General features: G+C 46.1%; 1 protein-coding gene across 1 annotated transcript in view; it reads left to right on the plus strand.

Annotated features, from left to right (window-relative positions):
* The first annotated feature begins 657 nt into the window (after positions 1-657).
* SPRED2 (sprouty related EVH1 domain containing 2) overlaps positions 658-25,426 on the plus strand; it is a 114,083-nt gene continuing 89,314 nt past the window's right edge. The window contains exon 1 of the mRNA XM_046661105.1: positions 658-1,590. Coding sequence (XP_046517061.1) covers positions 1,565-1,590 — 26 coding nt within the window. The 5' untranslated portion in view covers positions 658-1,564. The remainder of the gene's footprint in view (positions 1,591-25,426) is intronic.

Below are 25,426 nucleotides of genomic sequence, written 5' to 3' on the forward strand. Positions count from 1 at the left end.
AATTTGGAGCCCCTTGTTCAAACATTATAAAGAATTCCGAGACTGCAATAGCAGAGCATCAAATCAGTCGAAGATCTCTATGCAGCTGCGCAGGTTGCACGCCCAGGAAGCCAGCCCTGCCCAGTGCCCATGATCCTACGCCAAGGCAGGACAAATAATTTCAACACAAAGGGGACGGAGAGGGGGATTACGCGAGCTCTCCATCTCCCTGTCTCACTGCGCCAAAGCCCATGGGTTGGCAACCTCTGGCCCAATAACTGTGGCCTGCAAGGGCCTGGGACAAGGGCCATCCTCCACCAACATGAGAGAGATTTACTGAATAATTTAAAATATATATTTGGGCTTACCTTTTAACCCGAGAAAGTCCATTTCTACTGAAATGCAAGCGTCTCTGGGCTGTTGGATTTACCTTTTATTTCTTTATGTACAAATAATGATTTCTTAAAAATGCCCGTTCTCCTACCAAGACAAAAAAAGATCACAAGCTTCACGTGAAACTGAAAAGCCTCTGCCATTCAGAGCCTTGGCAAAGGCACCTGTGCCCCCCCTCGCCCCCGCTCCCCGCTCCCGCCCCACGGTAGGTGGTAGTCTGTCCCCAGAGCTGCCCGTCTCCGCCCCCTCCTTCCCCCGCCGAGGATTTTTAATCCAGGGGTTTGGAAGGAGGGAGGGAACCAAACAGGAGCCAGATGTGTGCGAGTACCCCCAGCTCCTGCCTGCCTCCTCCCTTCTCTCGGGCTTCTTAAAACCCGGAGCGCTGACAGAGGGGGATCCGGAGGCAGGCAGACGCCGAGCAAACAACTCCACTCCACGGCTCCTCCCGGAGTGGAAGCCCGGAGGGAGGGGGGAAAGGAAGACGGGCATGCTCAGTAGGCGGGACAAAGTTTTTTTTTTTCTCTCTCTCCCTTTTTTTTTTTCGGTCGCAAGTAGGAAGCTTTTTGCACTCCACCACCTCTGGCCGCTGGGAAGACGTCATCGCTTCCGCCCTACTTCCTCCTCCTGTTGGCGGCGGTGAGAATCCAATATGGAGTAAATCGGTGGAGTCGAGAGATGGGGCTCGGACGGGGCGCCCTGCACCGCCTCCCAGGCGCACCTCCCCCGGCCGCCGACCGCTCCCCGGAACCGTGATTGGCCCGGCCCCCCCTGGGGCGACCCCGGACCGAGCCCCCACCCGCGGCCGGCCATCTCGTCCTCCTCCTCTCAGCAGTCCCCGCCGCTCCACGGCGCGCTTGTTTTTCTCCTCCTCTCCCCACCGCCGTCCCCTGCCCAAATCTCTCCCCCTCCGCCGCTCCCGAGCCCCAGGAGTCCCCGCCCGCCTCGCCCCTAGGCGCTACGGCGCTCACTGCCCCCGCAGCTTGCCTTTGCACCCCTTCCTCCAAACCTCGCCCGGCGCTCCGGTCGCCCTGCTTCCCCTTCTGCCTTCTGCGGCGCCCCCTTCATCTTTAGCCGCTCCCCCCCCAACCAAATCAGGCGATCTCCGGAGATGTGAAGAAGGCGGGTGAGCGGACAGGAAGATGAAGGGAGCAAAGCTGCCCGCCGCGGGACAGGCGTCTAGGTGAACAGGAAAATGACCGAAGAAACACACCCGGACGAGTAAGTTTGGCCGCGGAGTGGGACGAGGGTGCCCCGCGGGGACAGCGTGGGGGCCGGGGCTGAGGACGCGGGCGGGGACGCTCGTTGGGTGAACTTGGCGTGGGGTGCAGCGAGTCGCTGGCCTGTGGGGTTTGGGACGCACGATTTCCCCTCTTGTTGAAGTGAGGAGGGGGCAAAAACTGCTGCGGCCGGCAGGGGCGCGCCTTGGGTCGGCGGGCTGGTGGCCGCTGCGGGGGCCAAGGGCGCGCGGGTGACCTCGGGGCGGTCCCCGCTCCCTCTCCAGGGACTCACAAACACCCCTTCCCCCTGAAGTCCTCAGCGGCTGGAGGGGAAGACCTGACACCCCCGCTCCGGTTTCCTGGGGTCGGTGGGTTTTTACATGCTGACTTTGTGACTCTCTCGCCCCGCCGCTAGCCCGCAGTCCCTTCGGGAGCCCACTGGGGCCCAGGCTCCGCCATTTCGTTTTCTTGAATCGCTCTCATTTGCATACCACATTTTCATTCATAAAAAACACGGCAGAGCGAGAGGAGAACTGGGCTTTTGCTGCGCGGGGGTCTGCGTGCGCCCGGGTCCTTGCGCCGCCGGGCGAGCTGGAGCCGCCCGAGGGGTCCCGCGGCGCGTGTGAGTGTGTGTGCACGCGCTGCTGGCCCGGGACAGGCGCCCTGCGGGGTCGGGGCAGCTCGGGGGGCGGATCCCAGTCGTGTGCGGCGGGGGCGGACGGGAGCGTGCGGGGCAGCGAGCTGCAGGCCGGTGTGTGTGTGTGTACGTGTGTGTGTGCGCGCGTGCACAGGCTTGCGTGCCCGGCCCGCGGGGAACAATGCTCGGGGCGCTCCGCCTAAGGGGCTCCCGGGCAGACCTGCCACCCGCCGTTGGACGGTGCCTTTCTCCAGCCCCGGGCCCAGGTGCAGCTCTCTCCTGCCTGGCGATCGCCGAGTCGGGTTTGGCTTTCTCCCACCCGCGCCCGAGGCGTTTCCAGTCGCGGGTGCAATGGAAGCAGGGCCGCTGCGTCCGGCGCCTGAGGTCGTCGGCCTTGGTCCGAGCGGTCACCGCACGGCGACTGCCGCCGCTGCTCAGTGGCTGTGCCCGCCACCAGCACTTTTTTTTGTGAATAAGACGCTCTCCTTTATTGTCACATGATATCCCTCCCCTCCTCCCCTGCACATTCATAAATCCGGAGCCGGCCTCGGCTCCTTTCATTCAGAGCTGCCATTAGCCAAGGTAGCGGCGGCGCCGGCTTGGGCGCACAGAACCGGTCTGCAGCCGCCGGGACGCGCCTGGGAGGGGGGCCCCTAGTGTCTGTGGGGCATCGGGCTGCCAGTGGCCAGCTTCCGAGGCCCCGGGTCTTATGCCCCCGCGAGCATTGAGACTCAGTACAGAGAGGGGAAGTGACTCAGGGCTGGGCGACGGGGAGGGCTTCTCTTGCAGCAGGTGACAGAAAGCTGTTTTCTACTCTAAGAATCTACTTACTTTTTTTCTTTTTGGAATGCCCGTTTCTTCTTTGGCGTCTGCTGTTGCCAGGCTGGATTGGAGGGGGTTGGGAGGGTTGGTGTGGGGGAAAGGGAACTTCTTGTGGGTCCCCAGGGAGTTTTGACTGCAGTAACCCATGGTCTGCTGGACACCCGTAGCTGGATAGGATCCTGCCTGGTGTGCTTGTCGCAGCCGTGCCATCACATCTGCTGGTTTTTCTATTTTAGACATTTTGCTTTGGCTTTGTAGACTGTATCTTCAAATGGTAAAATGAAAACAAGTTGCGCTTGTAAGGCTGAAATATGGAGGGAAAGAGATACGCTGCTGGGCCTTGCCCCCTTCAGAATTGACTAATAAACAGGTATTTTTATGGTTCCTCGTTTGTCCCTGCACACACAAATAGCAGTAGTAGCAGTGAGGGACGGTCGCCTTTCCCTGGGCTTCCTGCTTCTTGGAGATTGGTTCCGCCACCCTACACTGGGTTCCTTGGCTCCATCTCTTGGGAGTACTGGCCTGGCCCCTCCCTTTTCATGGCAGTACATCCGCTTTGCATCCTACTCTATCTGGTATCCAAAGCAAAAGGATTTCTGGTGGGATCACCAGCAAGAAATAAATCTTCTCTATGCCAGGCTTTCAGAGCAGTTCAGCACGGAAACCCGCTGCCCCCACTACTGTCAGAAGCCCAGTTGAGACAATGGATGTTTGAGGACAGGTTCTGGTTTCACTTAGAGAATCAGAAAGCTGTGGTGCCTTAGCCCACTGCAAAAATGGCCTTCTCGGCATTACTTTTAATGTAATGACCTTGACGTGAAACATGAAATGCCAGGTAAGACGACGGCCGCATGAGTTGTAAACTGCCGTTTGTGGACACTGTCCATTATATTGTTCAATGTTCTTATGTAATGACCCATCTGAAAAATTCCTTTTAAATGTTTAGTGCCAGGAAGAAGGTTTCTCTCTGAGTTACAGAGCTTGCTGTGATTGCTTTTTTTGTTGTTATTTTGCTACCACTGTCTGGAAGCTCAGAGGTAAAATTATTACTTGATTATGGTAGCCATATTAGTCTAGGTTTTTGTTAGATTTGTTTACCCCTCCTCCATATGAATTTTGGTCTTCATTATCTCTTCTAACGGTTTTATGTTTGAGGTCCCTCAACTACCTTTTGGAAGCAGGCAAGGTGTGTTACATATAAAGAGAATTGGTGACATCGAACTGGAGACCTAAGGGAGGTATATTTGTGCCTTAGGTAAAATAGGTTTTCTTGATAGTCCGTATATATTTAAGGTTTTTATTAAACAATACAGATATTTAAACATCTGTTTAAGCATTTAGCATCAGAATGCAATAAATTAGAATCTTGCCACTGGTAAAATTGTGCTTAATTTTAAAAAATAGTAAAATGTTTTGTCTTCTAATGTTCTTTTCCATGTCAATTTAAAACTCCTCTCTAATAAATGTATGGTAATTCAGGAAAGATTGTCTGCTCTTTCCACTGATGGTCCTAAAAACTAGCTCCATATAGAAAATATACAAACCCTTCTTTGATCCCATTCCAGATAGAAATGCACATTAAGATTTACAATTCTACAAATTTATTTTTAAAATTTAAAAAGTAAAGAACATCAAACTATTGAAAGTGGTCTTTTGTACATAGCAATGGAAAAAGTTTTCAAAATCGTATGTATTTTGTCTGTATCTTTAAAGCATTTGATCATGACTATGAATGGTTTGGAAATTTGCAGGTGAAATGAAGAAACCCTTCTCAAGCGAGTGGTAACTCAGGAGCCATTGGGCCATCGGGCTGCCATTCAGCTTTCTATTTTGTTCCTCTCATAAACTCTTCTCTGAAACACACACCTTGCTGAGAATGGATTTGCAGCTTTGCCCTCAGCCATATTTTTCCTAATGTTGAAACATTTGCCATTTTTAAAAAAGTCTTAAATATTTTCCTGAATCATTTCAAAGAAATTAGACATCAGAACTCTTATATCTAAATGCTTGAGCTTACTTCCCAAAATACGGGAATATTCTTCCGTGAAACCACAATATCTTCATCACACTTTACAAAATTAAGAATAATCTCCTTGATGTTTTTAACACTCAGTCTTTTATAACAGCTTATTCTAGCCAGGGGCCAATCACAGACCCCGCTTTAAATGTGTCTGTAACATACTTAAGACTCAAGGCATAACCATTTGCTAACTTTCTGATCTAAGGCAAGTTACTTACATATCTCAGCTTGGTGTTATCTGAGTGAATATGATGGGAGTAAATATTACCGATTTCGGGGAGTTGCTGTGAGAATTAAATGAGATACCCTATGTAAAGCTTACAGTCCAGCAAGCATAAAACAGTGTTTGGTGTTGGCTCTTTCCAGGGCCGTGAGATAGGTTTGTTACAGGCTTAGCTTGTCAATTTTCAAATAACCCATTTAATCGGTAAAGAAGCTTAAAGTTATTTGCCTAAGACAGCAAAATTTATTCATTTGGCCTTCCTAACAATCCTATGAGGTAGATGGTATCGTTACCCCCATTTATAGATGGGGAAACTGAGGCCCAGAGAGGTTAAGTAACTTTCCCAAGGTCATACTTTTAGTAACTGAAGGAGCTGGGATTTGAGCAGCCCAGCAGTCTGGCTCAGGAAAGACTGTTTTTAGCCACTGTGAGGTACTGTCTCAGGAGGGAGAGAGTGGCCAGCCTTAGTCATTCTGACTTCAGAGCTCACACCATGTCTGCCAGTCATGCTGTCCCTGATTCTTCTCAATTGGTGACAATCTGTCATTGCCATAATTTTTTCCACTTCCCTTCCCTTAAAATGCAATGAGGCACATACTGAATTAAAGTGAATTTAAATAAACTTGGACTTGTGAATTCTGTGATACACATTAAGATAATAGGAGGAGTGTGAATTCAGAGTTGGTTATTACTGGAATGTTAGCTCTCCGTTCATTGAAATAACAGTTGTAGAAATTAGACCTGATGCAAGTATTGATCCATTTTCTTTGCATTGGCCTTCAAAAGGAGATATGTTTCTGCTGTCCATAAGTAGAATTCGTCAATGTTAAAAACATGGAGTTGACGTTGCAGAACTGGAATCTTGGTCCGTTTATCAGATAATCTTCAAAGCACGACAAAACAAAAAAACTTGGAAAGACCTGAACAAGCTTGTCACTAGAAAATCAGAGTGCTTCCCACATGCACTTACTGTACAGCTGGTTAGGTGGCAGGCCTGGACTAACCTCCATCTGCTGGGTTTGTTTCCAAAGGGATATTAGCAAATGCTACCTTCTGTCTAACTATAGCTGATCCCCCCTGCTTTCTGATTGCTTTAACCAAGAAAATACGTAAAATGTGAATCACTACGAATACCCAATCTATTCTGCCTTGACAGTCTCCTTACTTGTGCTCCTTAGTCTGGAATTCTTTTCTTTCTTCCTTCCCTTCTTCAAACTAGTGATGTTCTGCTCATTCCCCCCAGCCAGCTTTTCCTTTTGTGAGAGTCCTCCTAGGCTTTCCCCACTCCCACTCTCCAAGTCTAAATTGAAGACTCTTTATAGCATCCCCCCCCCCAACCAGGGCCGTATGGTGGTTATCACCATTTAGAGTTGGGCTTATACCGCACTATGTTCTGGCCCAGAATATGAGCTTTTTAGATCGATCCAGGGTTACCTCTCAACTGCCTAGTTTTCTAGTTGTTTTCCCAATACCATTGGGCACATTGTGGTTGCCTAATAAATGTCTGTTGAATTAAAAAATGAATTTAATTATTTTAAAATGCTGTTCTCTCCCTGCCGACCGATGCAATAATTACAGTTGTTGTATTTGGTTAACTTAGGGCGTGCATAAGCCGCCTTCTGAGAAACTCCTTGTTGACATGAAGCTGTTGCCGCATTCTGTGGAAATTGGGTGCAGAACTCTCCGGTGGTGGTGGTCTGTGATTGACAACTCAAAACCGTTTTGACTCCAGTCGCTCTTGTGGGAACTGGGAAGTAGAAGGTCTTGAGCTCAATAAGCCAGGGCCTGTGTTTCTGCCTCTGCAGAAATCACAATATTCACAATTTGCAGTAGCTGCAGGGTTCTGATGGAGTTCTAACGCTTGAAGTTGGAGACAGCTGTGCTGATGAACTCCAGTATTGGCATAGTTCCTCTAGTGCTGGGCTGAACACAAATATACAATCTGACAGCAGACTCCTCAGAAACTGAAGAAGATGATAATAGAGGCAGAGCAGGAAGTTTTGGTGTGTGTGGTGGTTTGTTTTGGCTTGTTTTCTCTTAAGTAAATTGGGCTGTTTTTCTTAAAGACCCAGTCATATCAATAAACTCATTGACTATTCTTATAAATGTTTCTTTTTAATCAATATTGAAGGCTAGAACATTGATGATATTTAAAGGCATTTTCTAGGGCTTTTAGTCACTGGAGTAGAAGGAGTATTTTGCACAGGTGCACACAGTGCTCTGTGGAGTGAAATGTGTCTTCTGCATGCTTGCCCTGGGGAGGCATGAAGGCTTGTTATTACGGCTTGACACGTGTCCCATGTCATGAAGAGGAAGTGAGGCCAGGATCTTAGTAAAATACTTGATATTAACTGGCATAAGAGTTAGATAAATTAAGGAACAACTGTTTTATAATACTCATTTCTCAGGTAATCTTGTCAACAGTATGTTCATGTGTGGCATATCGCACACGTGATAGCAAATTGTGCTTATGTTATTTATGCTGTTCTCAAACGGTAGTTGAAGATTTACTTAAAAATAAAATTTCTCTGTTAACTTGCACTTAGAGCGTAGAGGTGGAGAGATGGATTTTGACTTCCCCCTAGCATTTGGCACTTGTGATTGAAGAGATTAGAACAACACCGGCAGCTTCTGAGATGCGTGGTTCCGGCTCCTCTGTGGACTGAAATAATGATTTTTCAAATCTGGTTGTTTTCATTCTTAAATATATACTGTGTGGCCCATTCATAAATGATTAAAACTTAATTATCAGGTTCAGTTTTAAAATTTTCTTCCCTAGTTCATCTGGTAATGAAATCTTTGTGTTGCCATTTTTATTATTTATTTCTCTTATTTCTTTTTCTCAAGGCATCACTTTGGCTCTGGCCTGCAGGATTGCTTTTTCACATGAGGACTGTTTATTTTGTATTTGCATCCCACCCTCACTGAGAATGCACAGACAAGCTTGGCCCACCGTCCTTCCAGTTGTGGGATCAATGGCTTGTTAACCCATCTTCCCACAGCCTGGCAGAGGGCTGAGTCTGTAGTAGGCTTTCTGCAAATGTTTATTGATTGGTTAAAATAAGTATTCATTAAGTGAAAAGCAGTTTTACCTTATATAAAAATGTAAATGGTTATTCATGTTGTACCTACAACCAAAAGGACTTTGAGGTTGCTTTTTCAAAACTACGAAAAGGGGCAGATTGCCATGATGGTGGTGGAAGAAACATGGACTTTGGGGTCACACCCTGCCTCTGCCCTCTACTGATGAAGGGACCCTGGCAAATGCCCTAAGCCATGAGCCCTGGGTTAATGTAATCCAAGTTCATTCTGCTGCCTACTTCGTAGGCTGTTAAAAAGTGGAGATGAGGTAGCAAAGGGAAAACATGTTAGCGCAGCGCCTGATAAGTCGGGAATTCCATGACAGTCCTCCACCTCTGGTGGAGCTCACATCATGTAGCCAGGGATGATTTATTTTCAGAATTTCCAAGGCAGAGCACATCCATTAACTATTTTAGCCTCACAGCAACCTTTTGAGGCAGGAAATGAGATTCTCCCTTTATGCCTAAGAGAGTTGAAGTGACTTGCTCAAGGGGGTTTGTGGGAGAATTAGAGGCTAGAAGTCATGTTCTGCTTTTCATTTGGCTTTCCAGTGCTGTCCTGATAGGTCCCTCTAGAATAGCACCTTAGTTTTGGTACTTTAATTTCAGTAATGCCCAACTGACAATTGGCCCCTTTGCTCAGTGATCCTAGTTGGCTATACTTTTTGAGATTTGATGTCTTTTCGTAGCTCTTATTGTCAATGTAATTACCTATAGTAGCATCCTTGGCTCTCTTGCCATCCCTATCTGTGGTTTAGAAATCATATTACGAACAGCGTTCAAATTGTGTCTAAAACAAGGGTCAGTAGGCTTGGTGGGGATGGGTGGGGCTGAGGGCTCTCTTAGGAGTAAGTTGGCTTCTGACTTGTTTTGTCTACTTGCATGCCATGTTGGTGTTTGCATTTTATGTTTCCAGCCAAGGAATAAAGTGGATGCTAGCCCAGAGGTTTAATTTAATCATCAACATCCTAATAATTTTACAGACCTTTTAAGGCTGCATAAGTGTGAATATAGTCTTAATATAGCAATTAAATTTCTCTCCTTTGTTTAATAGGGTAAGTCAAATCTATGATTTTTCTTAGGTTCAAAATTCCAAAACAGGGCCGGCCTGTGGCCGAGTGGTTAAGTTTGCACATTCCGCTTCAGCAACTCAGGGTTTTGCCAGTTCGAATCCTGGACGCGGACATGGCACTGCTCATCAAGCCGTGCTGAGGCAGCATCCCATATGCCACAACTAGAAGGACCCACAACTGAAAATATACAACTATGTACCAGGGGGCTATAGGGGAAAAAAAAGGAAAAGTAAAATCTTTAAAAAAAAAAAAGATTCCGAAACAGGTCTGCTCTGCCGGGATGGTGTGCACTGGCTCAACGTTACTTACCTCTGGCCCTGGAAGCCGAGTGGCTGCCTTCTCATTACTGTGTGTGTGAACGGATTTCAGTCAGGAGTCTGCTGTTTGTAAACCAGCTTTGAGGCCCTTACCGTCCATCCTTACATGTCTTTTATCCTAAGGAAAATTAGGGGATACTAGATTACAGGTGATCGGTTGGAGTGTGGTGGACTTTGAATCTGAAGAACTTGCCTTTAGAACATACTTGGACCCTAATTGCCAAGCCATGTATACATTATTTTATTGGATAAAATAAATAACAGTGGGGGTGAGGCTCGAGGAAAGGTAGCAACTAGCTGTTGAGTGGCATTTGCTTGCTGCACCCAAGGTAGCAGACACCTAATCTTCGGGAAAGTCCCAGAGCTGTGACTCAGAAGGAGTCTGCCCTCAGGAGCTTACGTTCCAGGGTGCTGGGCACTTTCGTATGCCTTAAGGGTAGGAGGACAGATCATCTTCATGATTGACTGATTGACTGTCAGAGTTGTTTTCCCTTTCCTTACCCACCTTCTGCAGGGTTCCTCCTGGAGCTGCAGGCATTGGGATTCCCAGATTTGGGGAGGGGGGACTCTTCATACATAGTATTAAAGGAACAACATGCCCATCTTGAACACCCTAACAAGTTCTTCAAGTTATTTTTAGGGTCTGTCTGTGTGTGTGTGTGTGTTTTATGTGCATGTACATGCGCACTCACACGTGGATGGAATATGTTCAACAGTCAAGCATCCACAAACTACAGGGGAAGAAAAGATGCAGAGAGGTTAAATATCTTGTCTGAGGTCACAGAGCAGGACTTGTTATTTTTAACCCAGGTCCTTTGACTTCAAATCCCATGTCTGTAGAACAACATTATGTATCATAACTTTACAGATCCTCACATTTCTCAATAAAAAAAATTGTGTCCTGTGTGCCAGCTTGGTTTGTATTACCGTGGAGCAAATGAAATTAGAACTCACCTCAAAAGTTGAGATGACATTTCTTCTTTGCATTCCTGTTCAGCTCTGTGGAGTAGGGAACCAGTACCTGCGGAGGTGGCCTTTTCTGTCCTGATATAAAGAGCAGCTCTAGAGATATCTCTTTTGGAAAGAGATCCAGCCTCCTGACCCTTGAGGGAAAGAGTGTGGGAGCAGAACGGACCTGTGGATTCTCCTGGATCTGTGTTTTAGCTTAGCTGTTTTGAGAGGGGATCAAACTTGAATGCACATAGGGTATCACCTGGAAATCTTGTAAAATGAGGATTCTGATTCAATAAGGCTTGAGATTCTGTATTTTTAACAGACTGCCAGGTGCTGCTGATCCATGGACCACGCTTTGACTAGCAAGGGCCCATCTCTGGCTGTGATGATAGTGAGCGCACAGCTGCCAGGTGGTGTCTTCACAGGCGGCTTCACAGGCTTGGCATTTGGAATCTGTTGAAGAAGCTCATTGGCCAAGAAGGTGGTGCTTACACACTGAGAGATGTTATCAGGCGCCTGCACTTCCCCATCGGTGGCAGGACTTACAGCTTTGAGGGATAGCTCCATTTCAGATGGTAGTGTGCTGGAAGAATTTTTTCTTATGACTTAAAAATGTTCCTGGTGAATGCCAGGAGGCCCAAAGGATCTGTCACTTAAAAAGAAAATACGAAGTCCCAGCGCTTTGTGTGTAATGTCTCACGGTCAGCTGGCATTCTGCACCTTCCGGACAAATCAGCCTGCCGCCCTGCGAAGCGGGCAGGCTCAGCCCTAGAAGAAATCACAGGAAGTAATTAAACAGAGAAGGTCAGAGAAAGAGGAAGTGGTTGTGTTGTTTCTGATGCGAATAGCATTGTTGTTCCTGGGGATCAAGATGATGATGTTTAAGTCTTCTGGAATGTGACTGCTTGGGGACTTGATTGTATTTAAATTGCAGCCCTTTTAGTTTATTCTGGTAGACAGCAATCTAGTTAGGAAATGAATTGCTTTTAGGTCTTATCAGGAATCCCCACGTGCCTTAGCAGCATCTTAAGCAGGGAGTTGCTTAGAGCTTGGCAAATTGCACTTAGATGAAATGAATGTCAAGATTATTAGAGGTTAATTTTAGGTGTCTGGAGTTCTCCCTAATTCTCCTGATTAAACACTTTAACATAATAGTTTCCTTAATGGGAATAATGATGGAATATTAGCATGCATATTAAACCATTTACCCAAATTTGAATAGGGTTAAAATGCAAATTATCCTTCACTTGTCAGTGCTTACTCTTTAGAGATAATTCCTGGTGAGAGATGGGGAAGAGACTGGAATACGAATCTGAATGGGGCTTTCTACTTGAGGGCGCATTGCTAGCAAAGCTGAGAATAGACCAGAGGACTGGAGTAAGTGAGAGACCCTTTGTTTGCCCAGAAAAGAGGTACTAAAAATACCAATGCCTGTGGTAGTAATAACTCCACCATGGAGGTAGATGCAATGGGGAATCTGAAACGAGCTGACTGTAGACCCTCTGGTTGTATCTTCATTAGCCTGTCATATTTTTCTTTCAGGGGAAGGTGATAAGAGACTGAAAGTCCCTCCCCAGCATTTAGATAGCCCCCTGAAGTCTTGGACTGATGCAGCCGCCCAGCAGTTCCCAAACAAGTGCCTGGGAACCCATAAGCACTCCAAGTGTTGTTTGTGAACCGAATGCATAATGTCATATACTCTTTCAGTGTACGTAGCTGCATTTATAGAATAATAAAATACAACCTTGGGCGCTGGCCCCGTGGCCGACTGGTTAAGTTCGCGCGCTCCGCTGCAGGCGGCCCAGTGTTTTGTTGGTTGGAATCCTGGGCGCGGACATGGCACTGCTCATCAAACCACGCTGAGGCAGCTTCCCACATGCCACAACTAGAAGGACCCACAATGAAGAATATACAACTATGTATCGGGGGGCTTTGGGGAGAAGAAGGAAAAAATAAAATCTTTAAAAAAAAATAAATACAACCTTGTTATAATACTGCCAAATTCACACTGAATGTCATCTTTGTCTCAATGTACAGTTATTAAAAAATAACAGCTATAATCCCTGGAGAAGGGGACTAGGCCCCTGAATTTTCTCCCTCTGAGTACTAGAAAGTTGGGAATCATTGCTGTGACCCTCATTCTGGAGCTAAGAACCCAAGTGTGGTCATGCTGTAGGGGGCGCATATACAGAGGTGGGTGGCAGGTGTGAGGGAAAGCGGAGGACCAGTTGAATTGGAGGTAGATGGGGGAGTTGGACATGAGTCAGGACATCGCCCTACAGACTTGGCATAAGGTTGGGTCTTCTCATAAAGGTGGGGAGCTAGGGGCATTTGTCTTCTCCGTGTTCTAGCTCTTCCCTCTTTCCACTCTAGTAGTCAGCATTTTTAGAACACCTGTGCTGTGCAACTCACACTCTATTTATCGTGGAAAAGAGGATACACCCAACACTAGAAGCTCTTGAAAGGATACCAGGTAGCAAAGAAGATGGGTGCTGTTGCCATGTGTAAGTTCTGGGAGTCAGGAAACATAGGTTCCCATTCCCTCCTTGCCACTAACCTGCTGTGTGACCTTAGGCAAGACGTCGAGCTTCTTAGTCTGGACTCAGCTGTCTTGTCACTAAAATAAAAGGACTGAATAATATCAGAATATTGAAGAACTCTTCTAGTTCCAAACATTGCAAGGGGAGTTCATATTTAAAAAAACTTTTATTCTTATTTACAAGTATAATATTCTTTTTTTAAAAATAGAGACAAATGCAAAGAAGAAATTAAAATACCTCTTGCTGTACCAGCCAGGAGAGAGTTCACTTTCAACAAGGTGGGATTGAGTTTTAGAGGACTCAGATGAGGATGGGGGTGGTGCTTGGGGGGAGAGGGTGGGTCTGGCAAGTTGGGGAAGGAGGCATCTTCTGTCAAAAGATTCTTCCCCAGGCAGGGAAACTACCTCTGTATTTATGCTGGGGGAGCTCAGAGAGAGAGCTGCTCCAGTTGGCTGAGGCTAAATTTGGGAGGTTCTTGTGTGTCAGGCTAACAAAGTGGGTATTTGGGCTTTTGTTCTTTAGGTAGAATGGAATTGTTTAAGGTTTGAAGCAAAGAACTGATGAAGTGACATATTGGTAAATTCAAACTAGATAGAGGGTGCAAGGCTTTCGAAAAAGGCCACTAGTAATTGAGGCTCCACCATATGTGGGCAGGGCTTTTCTCTCTGGCTTTAATAAAATGCAGTAGGCATTGCTATAGAAACCTTTGTTCCAAAGAGGTTGTCCGTATGTTTATTGGAAGATGGTCAAGGGGGCTGTGAGATTCAGAACAAAATTAACCAGCTTCCTTTGTAGATCACACTTACAGCCTGGAAATAACCCAAGTGAGGGTTTTTGTTTTTGTTTCTTTTTAGTATTGTGACTTCTGCAGGAGCACAGCACTGGTCAAGTGGAATTGCCCCTGTGAAGTGGAGAATACATTGCCCTTTCTCAATTGAGTAAAATGGTTGCAACTTGACCATAAAATTGTGGAACTGGGGAGGATCTTAGGAAAATACCAGCTCAGCTCCCTTCTTTTACACATAAATTGCAGTCTAGAGAGGTCGAGTGACAAACCCAAGGTCGCACATCTAGTTGGTGTTTTGGGATATGTCAGTGAACAGATGTCATCTGGCCTTTGTTCCTGTCCTGTTGTGGGTGCTGTGTTAAATATGTATGACAATTGCTACCCTCGAATTGAACTGTCAGGAGACAGGAAAAAGATGGTGGAAACATGTTCAGTTCAGATAAATGTGGCCCGTGTTGATGGTCAACCATCAACATTGAATAGATTGCTAGCCTTGGTCATCCCCTGTATAAGGTAGAGATAGATGAGCTTGCCAAGCCCAGTTCCTGTGTAGCTCTCCTGCCAATGGCAGGCAGGGGTCCCGAGGTATGGCTTCCACCTGTCATGTTCCAAGGACAGGAGGGTAGAGAGTGGAGGCAGAGGAGGACGTCCTTCAGCTCGCCATCCTAGGAGAGAGGAGAAGATGAGCCCTTAGATGAAAAATTGAAATACACATGATGTTCCAAGGTTTTTGCACCTGGGCACCAGCAAGAACGTCGATGAAACATTACCTGTGCTTGTCCTTCCTCCCCAGCTCCAGTGCCTTCTGTTCTCCCCATGTGTTTGCTTTTGATGTTAACTGCCAAGACGGTGTGGTCATAGACAGCAGGAAGTAATATTTGATCTGCACATCTCCTGGGGTGGGGCTCGGTCGGTGGCAGGATGGGAAGGGTGGCGGTTTGGGTACATGAGTGTGAGAATTCCGCACACCTCTAAACCAACAGATGCTGTTAAGCAAGAGTGGAAGGGAAAAGTTGACCAGCTGGTCATATAAGGAAAATTTTTTATGATAGCTTTTTACTCTTAAGTTTTTATAAGGCTGCTGCCGCATAGGTTTATTCCTGATAAAGTTGGGATTATCCTTGGTACTGAATCACACAGCCAAGGGCATGTAGAAACCTAGACTTGAGGAAGAGTGAAAATAATACCCACACCAAGACACACTATCCCTGGGAGCTGGGAGGACACACCCACTTTGCTGTGGTGTGACTTGATCCATTTCCTAATCCTGCTTTGAAACTGTAGTTTTCAGTCAGGACTCCCGTTGAGATAACAAGATTCATGCTGTTTGTGTAGGGTAGGAAATTTGTTTTTTTTGTTTTTTTTTTTTTTAGGAAATTTGTATTTTTTAAGAATTTCCTTCCTTTGGGGTTCTATACCCCCCCGGCCTTTTGTTTCGCTTTATTAATCCCCATCAGCTGGGCAGGCTTCTTACAGAGTAAAGAATTCCTTGTCAGCCTAAAGGTTCCGAGCTCCCCATCCCAGTGCTTCTGGATCATCCAAAGAGTCAGGGCAGTTTGGTTATAAGTGATTTACCTGCAGATCCCTCCTTCCACGTTCCTCTTGTTCTGCATTGGGCAGTACAGCAGTGATCAAGAGAATTAGACAGGTGTGGTCCACCCTCCACCCCTGGCGTATAGCCTGAAATGGAACCCGTCCCCCCAACTGTCCTAACAAGGACAGTTTATCAATATAAGAGGCCCCGAGGTGGGGGATGTCTGGGGGTGGTTTGGGATGCTATTGAGGACACAACACCCTTCCATCTTTCCACTCTTACCTCCCTTCTCCCTAGACTAACTGAATTAGAATTTCATCCCCACCCTGTGTGTCAGTATTTTAACAAATCCGGGAGATTCTAATGTGCCTTGGACTAATCAGAGTTTGGAAGAAGGGAACACCAACCAAACCTAGAGTGTTGTAACCAACCAAGACAGCATTGACCAGGGAGCATTTACTCTTTTTAAAGATCCCCCTGGGTGACAGATGTTAACTAGACTTATTGTGGTAATATATACAAATAGCGAATCATGCTGTACACCCGAAACTAATAGAATGTTATATGTCAATTACAGCTCAAAAAAAAAAAAAAGATTCCTCTCTATCACTGCCCATTATTTTATCCTGAATAGTTGGCCATATCGGAGGGTATTCAAAAGGCCACACACATCCATCAGTGAACAGGAATGTTCTGAAGAATGTTACTCCTTCCCTTCCCTTTCTTTCCTCTTGGTTTCATCTCATTCAAATTAAATAACAAATAATCTCTTAGGGAGGAAGATACCAAATTGATGCTACATGTGAAATGAGATCATAAGAGACGATAAAAACCAAATTCTAATTGTTGATCCAAGAGGTCTTTTATTTAATAAAAAATCTAAAGCCCACAAAAAAATCACCTACAGCTGTCCAAAATTATGACTTTTTTATTATTTTTAAAAAAGGTTTGGCTGAAACTTTAAAAGCCCCATTAATTTTTTTCAGAAGTTTTCCTTGGTGATGTAACACAGATGCCTTTAGGATACAAATTTAGCTATTTTAATGTTAAAGTAGTAAATGTAGAAATATAGGGGTGTTTTTTATTTCGTCTTTTCTTTTTTTTTTTTTTGGTGGGGTGGGCCAGTTTTACAGGGAACAGGAGTAGTTCTTGCATTTGATTTTTGACAGTCTTTTGTTAACATGGGAGCAGTAGTTGCTCAAATTTAAAGGAAAACAGAGCAGTAGAATTATGTGCTTTTACCCAGAAATGAAAATACATTGACTTAAAACAGATGCCTCTAACAAAAACTAATGCCAGGTTTTAAGATTGTAGCTTGTCACCCAGAAGTGTGACACCACATGCAAATATGGGGAAGGCTGAAAAATTGTTTTAATAACTTAGGAGAAAATGTGAAGGGCACACCTAAAAATGGGACAGAGACTTGCACAACAATATGAAGGTACTTAGTGCCACTGAACCATACACTTAAAAATGGTTAAAATGAAATGTTATCTATATTTTGCCACAATTAAAAAATAATGAAACATGAAACCAAAAAAATGGGACAGAGTCAATTAATGATTTAAGAACTCAAAGACTTCTTTCCGGAAAAGTGGCAGCCTGAACACGACTGCCTGGGCCTGTGTGCCTCAGACACCCAAATCTCCTATTTCATATCCTCTAGTAGATTTCTAGCTTTCTGTCCATCCCTGCCTAGTCCCCTCTGCTCCCCTCTTCTCCCCCAGAAAGCTCCCTTCACAGAAGGGATTGAGGTAGATGAACTTGGAGATTAGGCCCAGTGGTGCCCAGATGTGTATCTCCTCAGTTGACCTAGTATGTGTGTTTCTTTCTATACTAATATGTCTTGACAAGGGCTTGGAACCTCCAAGAAAGTTCTAGAAGTGGGAACAGCTTTGTGGTAGAGCTAACAGCAGAGCTGGTCTTGGTTGTGGTGGTTTGGGTGATGGGCCCTTCCCAGATGACCAGAGTTGAGGGTCAGCTCGTTCAATAGCGACCAGCCAATTCGTCCTTTGGCAAGCCCTTCACATCCAGAGAGCCTCGGTGGTTCTCAGGGACAGTAAGAATGCCAACTTCAGAGACTGTGACAGCCATATGGGATAATCACAAAAGTGTAATACTCTCATATACGTGTAAAAACCGATCAGGTCGGCCCTTCCTCTTTTCCCTGTTTGGAGACTAGAAGATTCATAATCAGGCAGGTGAAATTAAGAGTCACTTAATTCAAGCAAACATGTGAGAATGAATATCTGCTGTAGCACAGACCTGTGAAAAAACAACTTGTTCTTTGAAAATGTCAGGCCCTTTTTTGTTTTTTTTAAGATGATGTTTCTCTCTTTAACTAGTTTTACTGGTAGCGTGTTGGTGCAAATTAGATTGTTAGCATTTCTGAGGTGGTATACCCCTAGAGTGGGAATATTAGCAGCAACTTCTTATATAGCTTTTGTTGAGTTTTTCAATAAAACTACTAACGAATATAAAATAAAAATAAATGCACTAACTCTTACCAATAAGTACTCAGTCTTGATGGTTGAACATCTATGTTCATTCATAAACTGTTTATAGATTTGACACTTTCTGGCCTTGGGAATCCTTAAGTCACCACATTCGATACAATTTGGCAATCTCTATGTCCAGTAGAAAAAAACAAATGTAGTGAACTGCTCTGATAAGCTTTAAGGATAGGGTTATTTGTGGTCGAGGGCACATTTGTTCCTGTGAAAGCACACAGTCTCTCTGGGGATTGAAACACAGGATCTGAAGATCTCACCAGCTTAGGGAGCCGAGAAGTATGCCCTGTTCCACCACAGCGGATGGCCCTTCAGTTCCTGTTCACACTTCCGCGATAAGGAACCCGCGTGCCCAGGGACTTGGGTGTGCAGCTTGTCAGCGAGTTCTTCTGTGGAAGCTCTGTCCTCTGCGGCAGCAACAATTGGTGCTCTTGTTCTGACCGCCCTGCTGATACGCGAAGGCAGCGTGCCCGCTCTTCTCTCCTGCTGGCCCAGCATCAGCCCAGTCTCTTTATCAGTACTCAGGTACAGCCATATCTCTTGTAACTGGGGGCCCATAACTGCAAGTGCTTCTCCAAGTGCCACAGACTGTGAGACACTGGATATTTGCCTCTCTTCTCACAGTCAAGGCTGCCTGGGCGCCATGGTCTGTGTAAAGGCTCCAGGCTCTTTGCACGAAAAGGTGTGCTCCTTGTGCTGGGCCTGCACCCTTGACATTCCTTTAATGGCAGTGTTGGTCACCATTAGCTGCTATGGGCTTTAGAGGAGTAACTCTCTCTCCTTGAGAGCGGGGGGCAAAAAGGCGGCCCTTCCGGTGCCAACTGGCTGGGCATTCTGTTGGCTCTGGCTGTGCCGGGCAGTGTGGGGATGGGAGTTTCCGCCTGCTCCCAAGGATCTCTCCCCTTCTAGGGGAAGGACTCTAGTCTGTCATATTCCCTGGGTGGTATGCTTTGGTAGGGGCGCAGGAGGCCAGGTGAGAAGGGTAGTGAGCTGCTTATAGCACTGAAATCGTTGTTTCTTGAAGCTGGTCCTGGGCCACCTACTCAGTCAGCAGTCTGGAGGGCTCGTTAAAATACACGCCTGTGGCCCACCCAGACCTCTGGAATCATCTTCTCTGGGTGTGGGGCCAAGGGAGTCTGCATTATTGGAAAGCTCCCTAGGTGATTCCTTTGCCTGCAAGCCAGAGTTTGAGATCCACTTCCTAGATTGTAATTACATCCTTGATGTTCATTTTCGTAAACGTCCAACTACTGAGTACTCAGGAATCTTAAAAGCCACCTTTGTGCCTTACTCCAGTCACCCAGTGCTTTTAATAGATCCTGAGTATGTGTTTACACAATCTGCATTTTATGAAGTCCATAAAGACATATTTACCCAACAAGTCACCAGCACTCCGAAGGTCAGCTTTCCTCGATTTGTATGAAAGGCAGTTAACACAAAGTCAATTAACACCAAGACAGAAGCCAATTAAGGCAAGGAAGTGAGCTGTTCAGCCGACATTCCATTCCTAACTTTTGTCCCCTGTTGTAGCTTAGTTTTACAAGTCCCTTTAAGCCATTTATTTCACATAGCCCATGCCTGTGTGGCCAGTTACAGCGTACAGGTAAAGTGCCGTTTATCATGTCATCATTTGGGAGTGCTGTTTAAAAGCATGCAATTTAAGTAACTATTAAATGATGGCGTGCTAGCACTTTTGCAACTGACTGAATCACCTTCTGACTGCACGCAGTGGGGATAGCCTTGGACTGCTAGGGGAGAAGGGAGGGCGACTCGATGTTGCTTTCAGAGCCTGCTGTTGAATGAGTCTTGCCTGGGTTCAGAGCTGTGATTCCCTCCTTTGCAGAGTAATTCCTCAAAGAATTGCCGGAGGATTAAATGAGAGAACGTGGGTCACGTGCTCAGCGCAGTCCCTGGTACACGGAAAGCAGTCCATTTTAAAACGGTATCTGCTGCAGCTGATGATGATTATTATAATGTTAAAATTGAAAACCCTGAGAGAGAAGTAACCTTAGGTTAGCAGTGGCAGTAGGTCACGAGGCTCAGCTGGTAGTTTTTCCACGGTGAAGGCACCGAGAGCACACAGCCTCAGGTCCTCCTGCACTGGCTGGGACCCCTTCCGGACACCAGCTGGACGCCCTGCACGGGGAACCACTCTTCCAAGGAAGGGTGTGGAAGCGCACTAGACTCCTTCTTGTTAGACCCTGTGCATGACGTCTGTCAACCTCCCCTTCTTACCTATGAAACCCTCGTCCTTAGGAGAAAAAAGCCGGATCCTCTTTCAATTTGATTTGGGAACCATTTTTATCTAGCGAGAACAAGTCGTGATTTAAGGAGATTCTGCCTGAGAAGGTATAATCAGATGGCACAAACATGCTAAATAATATCCCGGCGTGGAAAGGGGAGATGGACAGTGAAGGCTACTTACAGAATCTTTGGTATCAGCACGCAAAGTGACGCGTTTTTTTTTTTTTTTTGCATTTAAGATTATTCTTAAAGTCTTCATCAGGAAACAAAATTCTTGTTACCAGAAGGGAGGCTGTCAAGGTGGCTTTATCCTTTTTTAAATAGTGTCCCAGGTGCAAATTGCTACCACTGCATTACAGTGGTAGTAGGGCTTCTTGGTAAAGATCATAGGATTTAGACCCCTGCTGTCCAATAGAAATGCATCTCGAGCCACATAAGTAAGTTTATATGTTCTGGTAGCAGTGTTTAAAAAAAAGTAGAAACAAGTGAAATTAATTTTAATATATTTTTATTTAACTCACTATACCAGATTATCATTTCAACATGTCAGTTTTAAAAATTATTAATGAACTGTTCTGCATTTCTTTTGTACCATATCTTTGAAATGCGGTGTGTATCTGACACACACAGCACATCTCATTTAGAGCAGCTGTGTTTCAGGTGTTCGGTAGCCACATGGCTAGTGCCCGCTGTGTTAGCATACCTGTGGACTAAGGCTGACCTGGTGTGAACGCCACTCTGCTGCTTCTTAGCCATTGTCACCAGAGGTAAATTACCTGAACCTTAGGAAGCCTCAAATGTAAAAAAGGGACCATCATACCTACTTTTCTGGACTGTTGTAAGTGTTAAGTCAGATGATGTACATACATAAATGTGTGGGTCCTTGAAGAGGTACTCTGTTCATTTGAGGTGCCTAGGATGTGCCAGGTGGATGGTACTGGCCTCTGGGAAGCAGTTTCTTTCTTTCTTTTTTTTTTTTTTTGAGGAAGATTAGCCCTGAGCTAACTACTGCCAATCTTCCTCTTTTTGCTGAGGAAGACTGGCCCTGAGCTAACATCCATGCCCATCTTCCTCTATTTTATACGTGGGACGCCTGCTACAGTGTGACTTTTGCCAAGCGGTGCCGTGTCCGCACCCAAGATCTGAACCAGCGAACCCCAGGCTGCCGAGAAGCAGAACGTGCACACTTAACCGCTGTGCCACCTGCCAGCCCCTGGGAAGCAGTTTCAACTTGAGGCCTTGTTGGGAGGGCTTGAGGACTAGACAGAAGGAAGGGGTCCTGCCCCTCTGAAAAGCAGCTTGAAAGATGGAACTAGCAAGAAAGGAGAGGGGCCCTAGAGACTAGTTTCCCGAGGAAGCATCTCTGGAGCTGAAAACAGAGACTGATAAATCCTGTCTAAGCTGAGTGAATGGGTGTGGAGGATCTGGAGCCACTCACGCATGTGGTGCGTCGAATACCAAGATTCTTCTGGACTGTGCCAAGGATTAGTGACTGTGCAGGATGCCAGAGGGGACTCTGGGAAAGAAGTAGGAAAGAGGAGGGAAGGGGGCATGACTTGGGCTGATGGCATTTGGGGGAGTTAATCTCCACACATGGGCCGTGGCATAAGCATTTCAGTTATTTTTTTTCTTCTGGCTTCTTTGCCCAGCTTTCGATGTTTTTTATTGTTTGGTCTGGAAAGTAAAATTATTACTAGACCATCACATTCTCTTGTGTTAGTGGTATTTTAAGACATTCCCAAAGAGCCAAAGGGAGAAGTATCCTCAGAATGGAGTTCTGGGGAGTTCCCTCTGCTCCGTCTTCCTTTGTGATCACGCCAGGTGGAGTATGCATGGATACAGTGTCTTCACAGGTAGAAGGACAACGTGATCCAGCCAGAGGGAATAAATACAAGCTGATCCCTTGATTTAAGCAAACCAGACACCAAAATCTAGATTTGCAAAGCACTTGAATGCGAGTATGTGACAGTCACTGTAAAAGTGCTTTAAACAGGCAGTATCCCCCCACTCCTGAGCAGAGAGAAACAGCAGGCCATGTACCTACCTCTTTGATGTACCAGCAGGGCTCCTGCATCTGTGGCCACACAGCAGCAGATTCGAGCCCCTTTGTGCGGAATCTTTACTTGATGAGGACAGTTTAGATGGCCCGAAAGATTGTCATTTGATGGGTTTTCGCTCCATATGGTGTTTTCCTCGAATTCAGGCATAGGTATTTAATCATCCCTTACCAGCACACACAGATATGCAGCCATCTCAAGTTCCTGTTAAGAAGTCAAGTTTTATCGTTGTTAGTTCACATTAGCTGTGAGGCCAGAGACTTTCTGTCGTGGGGCTTTTAGCCATGAATAAAGGAACTGAGTGCCGCATTTGAGAAAGAGACTAAACTTTCCACTGCCCCAAGTAGTGTCCAGTGACTTGGACCAGAAGCCTGTGTGAGCTGCCGGGCAGGTGAGTGGCTTGGCAGAGGGCCCTGCCTCACTTGTGGTTCTGAGGTCTCAGGAACGGTGGATCTTATCTCTAAGGAAGTGCAGCTCCCTTTATCAGGCCATTCTGGTGGAACAGGTTCGCTCCCAACAAGGGTGGAAAGGAGAACTTGATGTTAACTATTTCTGGCCTGTCTCTCACCCTACAGCCAGGAGAGCTGATTGCAAGAAGGACAGTGAAACAACAACACATCCTGAAGGGTGTGTTGCCACCTGCCCCCGACCTTCCATCCCCCTCCCCCCGCAAAAATCCCCCCCAGAGATGAAAAGTCAGGACATCTCAGGTGTGGGGCACGGAAGGTACAATGACCAGTTTCTTCTCCACAACCAGTTAGGCCCCTTGTCACTGCCTCTCTAAAAGCTCCTTGCAATCTTAGAGACAAACTTGGCTGCCCAGACCCAAGCAGATAAAATATCGGGTCCCATCTAGCAAACCTAGGCTCTTTGATCTTGGGGGAGGGGGAAGACAGCTGGTGTCACTTCGTGTTTTTAACATTTCACTTCATTTTTCTTGACTGCTGTGAAGAGTGAATCATGAGAAGGGGTTGGGGGCTTGAGAAGTGTATAGGTGTAGGTTCTCGTGGGGAGGATTAGGAAACCTGATTTCTCACATCTCTGCGGGGCACAGGCTGCCGGATTTCCTGCCTCTGGGATGCTCTTTGTGGCTCTGGCATTTTGTCTGGACCCTGGAGGACCTGCTGCCCCCGGGGTGCTTGCTCTGCTAACCTCAGGGCAGCACTCGCATCTCTAGGGAGGGTCCGTCAACAACATCTAGGCCAGGAGCACCATTTTACAGATGAGGACACTGAGGCCTGGGAGTTAACCCCAGGTCACACAGTGGGGTGATGGGAGAGTCTGAGGGACCTGGTTCTTTCCTCTTCCCACAGGGGTCCTCCAAAGGAGTGCCAGGAAGAAAGGGTGGGTGTGCTGCCCATTGCATGGGGCCAGCTTGGAGAATTAGTTTGGAACTTCAAAGAGTGCCTGAAGGAAAAGGGGACACAGTCACTTAGCTCAGAGGCCCTGGGTCTTCTCAAACGCCAGTGCTCTGGGTGGGAGGAGGAGGGTGGATGAGCCTGAGGACTCTTGGAGGAGCTCAGATGTAGCTGCTTAAATTAGTTCAAAGTGAGAAATGTAATTACTATACTTGCTCAAACCAAATGTCTGAACATTGTTATAAAATGAGGTGTAATCACAGAAAAGAAGATCACAGCACAGCATTACTCCCACCAAATCGTCTTTGTGTTCTCCGGAGCCCCGCGGGCCCGAGCGATCTTCTTGGGTGATGCAGGCCTGTTAAGCTCAGGTGTGCTTATTGGACTGAATCGGGAGAGTTCCTCCTGCTCATTTGGAGAATCATTCACAGTTACTTTGCATTTGTAACAGGTTGGTGGGGAAGGGAAAAAGAATCACCATTAAACATTTTAGAAATATTGGAGGTCAGGATAAAATAAGATCTAAGCAAGAGGGAAGACTGAGGCTGATTTATGGCAACTGGCCCTTGTTAATGGCTGTTTGAATGATAAAAGGAAAGATAAAAAGGGTATTTCAGCAACTCCCTGGAAAACGACTTCCTCTGTCAGTATTTTTATGTCGATTCTATACTTTTCTCCCCAGGCTGAAAAGTGCTTATAAGAAGGCAAATTGAGCTCTGATTCTGCCCTTTGTTAGTCATGTGACCTAGAGCGGTTACATAAACCTTAAGCCTTAGTTTTCTCTTCTGGAAAATGGGTTGATGTATGTACATGTAAATGAGAGAACGCCTGGCACAGAGGAAAGCACCTGGTAAATTTAGCAGGCTGCCTTTATCATCATCATTATTGTTTCTAATCATGTTTATAACATTGTGTTTATTGCACATGTGTAACAGAAGAAAACAAACTGGACCAAAGATAGCCGCAAGTCAGGAAGGAAAGTGGGGAGTGAAAGGTCTGTTGAGGAGCAGGTGCCTGAGGTTGGTCCGGGAAAGGTTTCCCGGGCCGGTTGTTGGGGTGGGCAGGATTTGCTTGGCAGAAGGGAAAAGGTGATGTCCAAGCCGGGGAAGTGGTGCACGGGGTGAAAGAGCTGTGCCTGCATTGATGAGAAATGGTCACATGGTTTTATAGAACTACAACCGGGACCCTTTGTCTGCTAAGTGGCTTCTCCCTGATCTTGTGTCCCAGACTTGCAGGGGGCAGGGGATCTTTCAATTCTCCAGCTCCCAGAGACCCCAGGTCCGCTCTGTCTGTGCGCAGTAGGGCTTGATTCCAGGAGGGCAGAGCGTTCGCCTGGTCTGCTCATTGCTGTGTTCAGTGCCTGGCATAACAGGGGCTCAAGAAATATCTGCTGGATGAATGAGTAGGAGAACAGTGTGAGTGGATATCTACAGTAAATTATGTGTGCTCCTTTGAGAAAACTGTCATTTCTGAGACTGTTTAGCCATCTTATAAAGAGAAAACCTTTAAAAACAGCTTGGTTTGGTCAGAGGCAAGTTGTATATACTTGTGCTTTATACCTAGTTACCATGCAGTTCACTTATATATTTAATATATGTGATTAACTTTGTCAGTATATCGGATTGCAGATTTTAACTTTATTTTGCATGGTCGCCTGCCTATAGACAATCCTTAAAACAAT

The sequence above is a fragment of the Equus quagga genome, chromosome 5 (genome assembly GCF_021613505.1).
Source record: "Equus quagga isolate Etosha38 chromosome 5, UCLA_HA_Equagga_1.0, whole genome shotgun sequence".
Taxonomy (NCBI): Eukaryota; Metazoa; Chordata; class Mammalia; order Perissodactyla; family Equidae; genus Equus; species Equus quagga.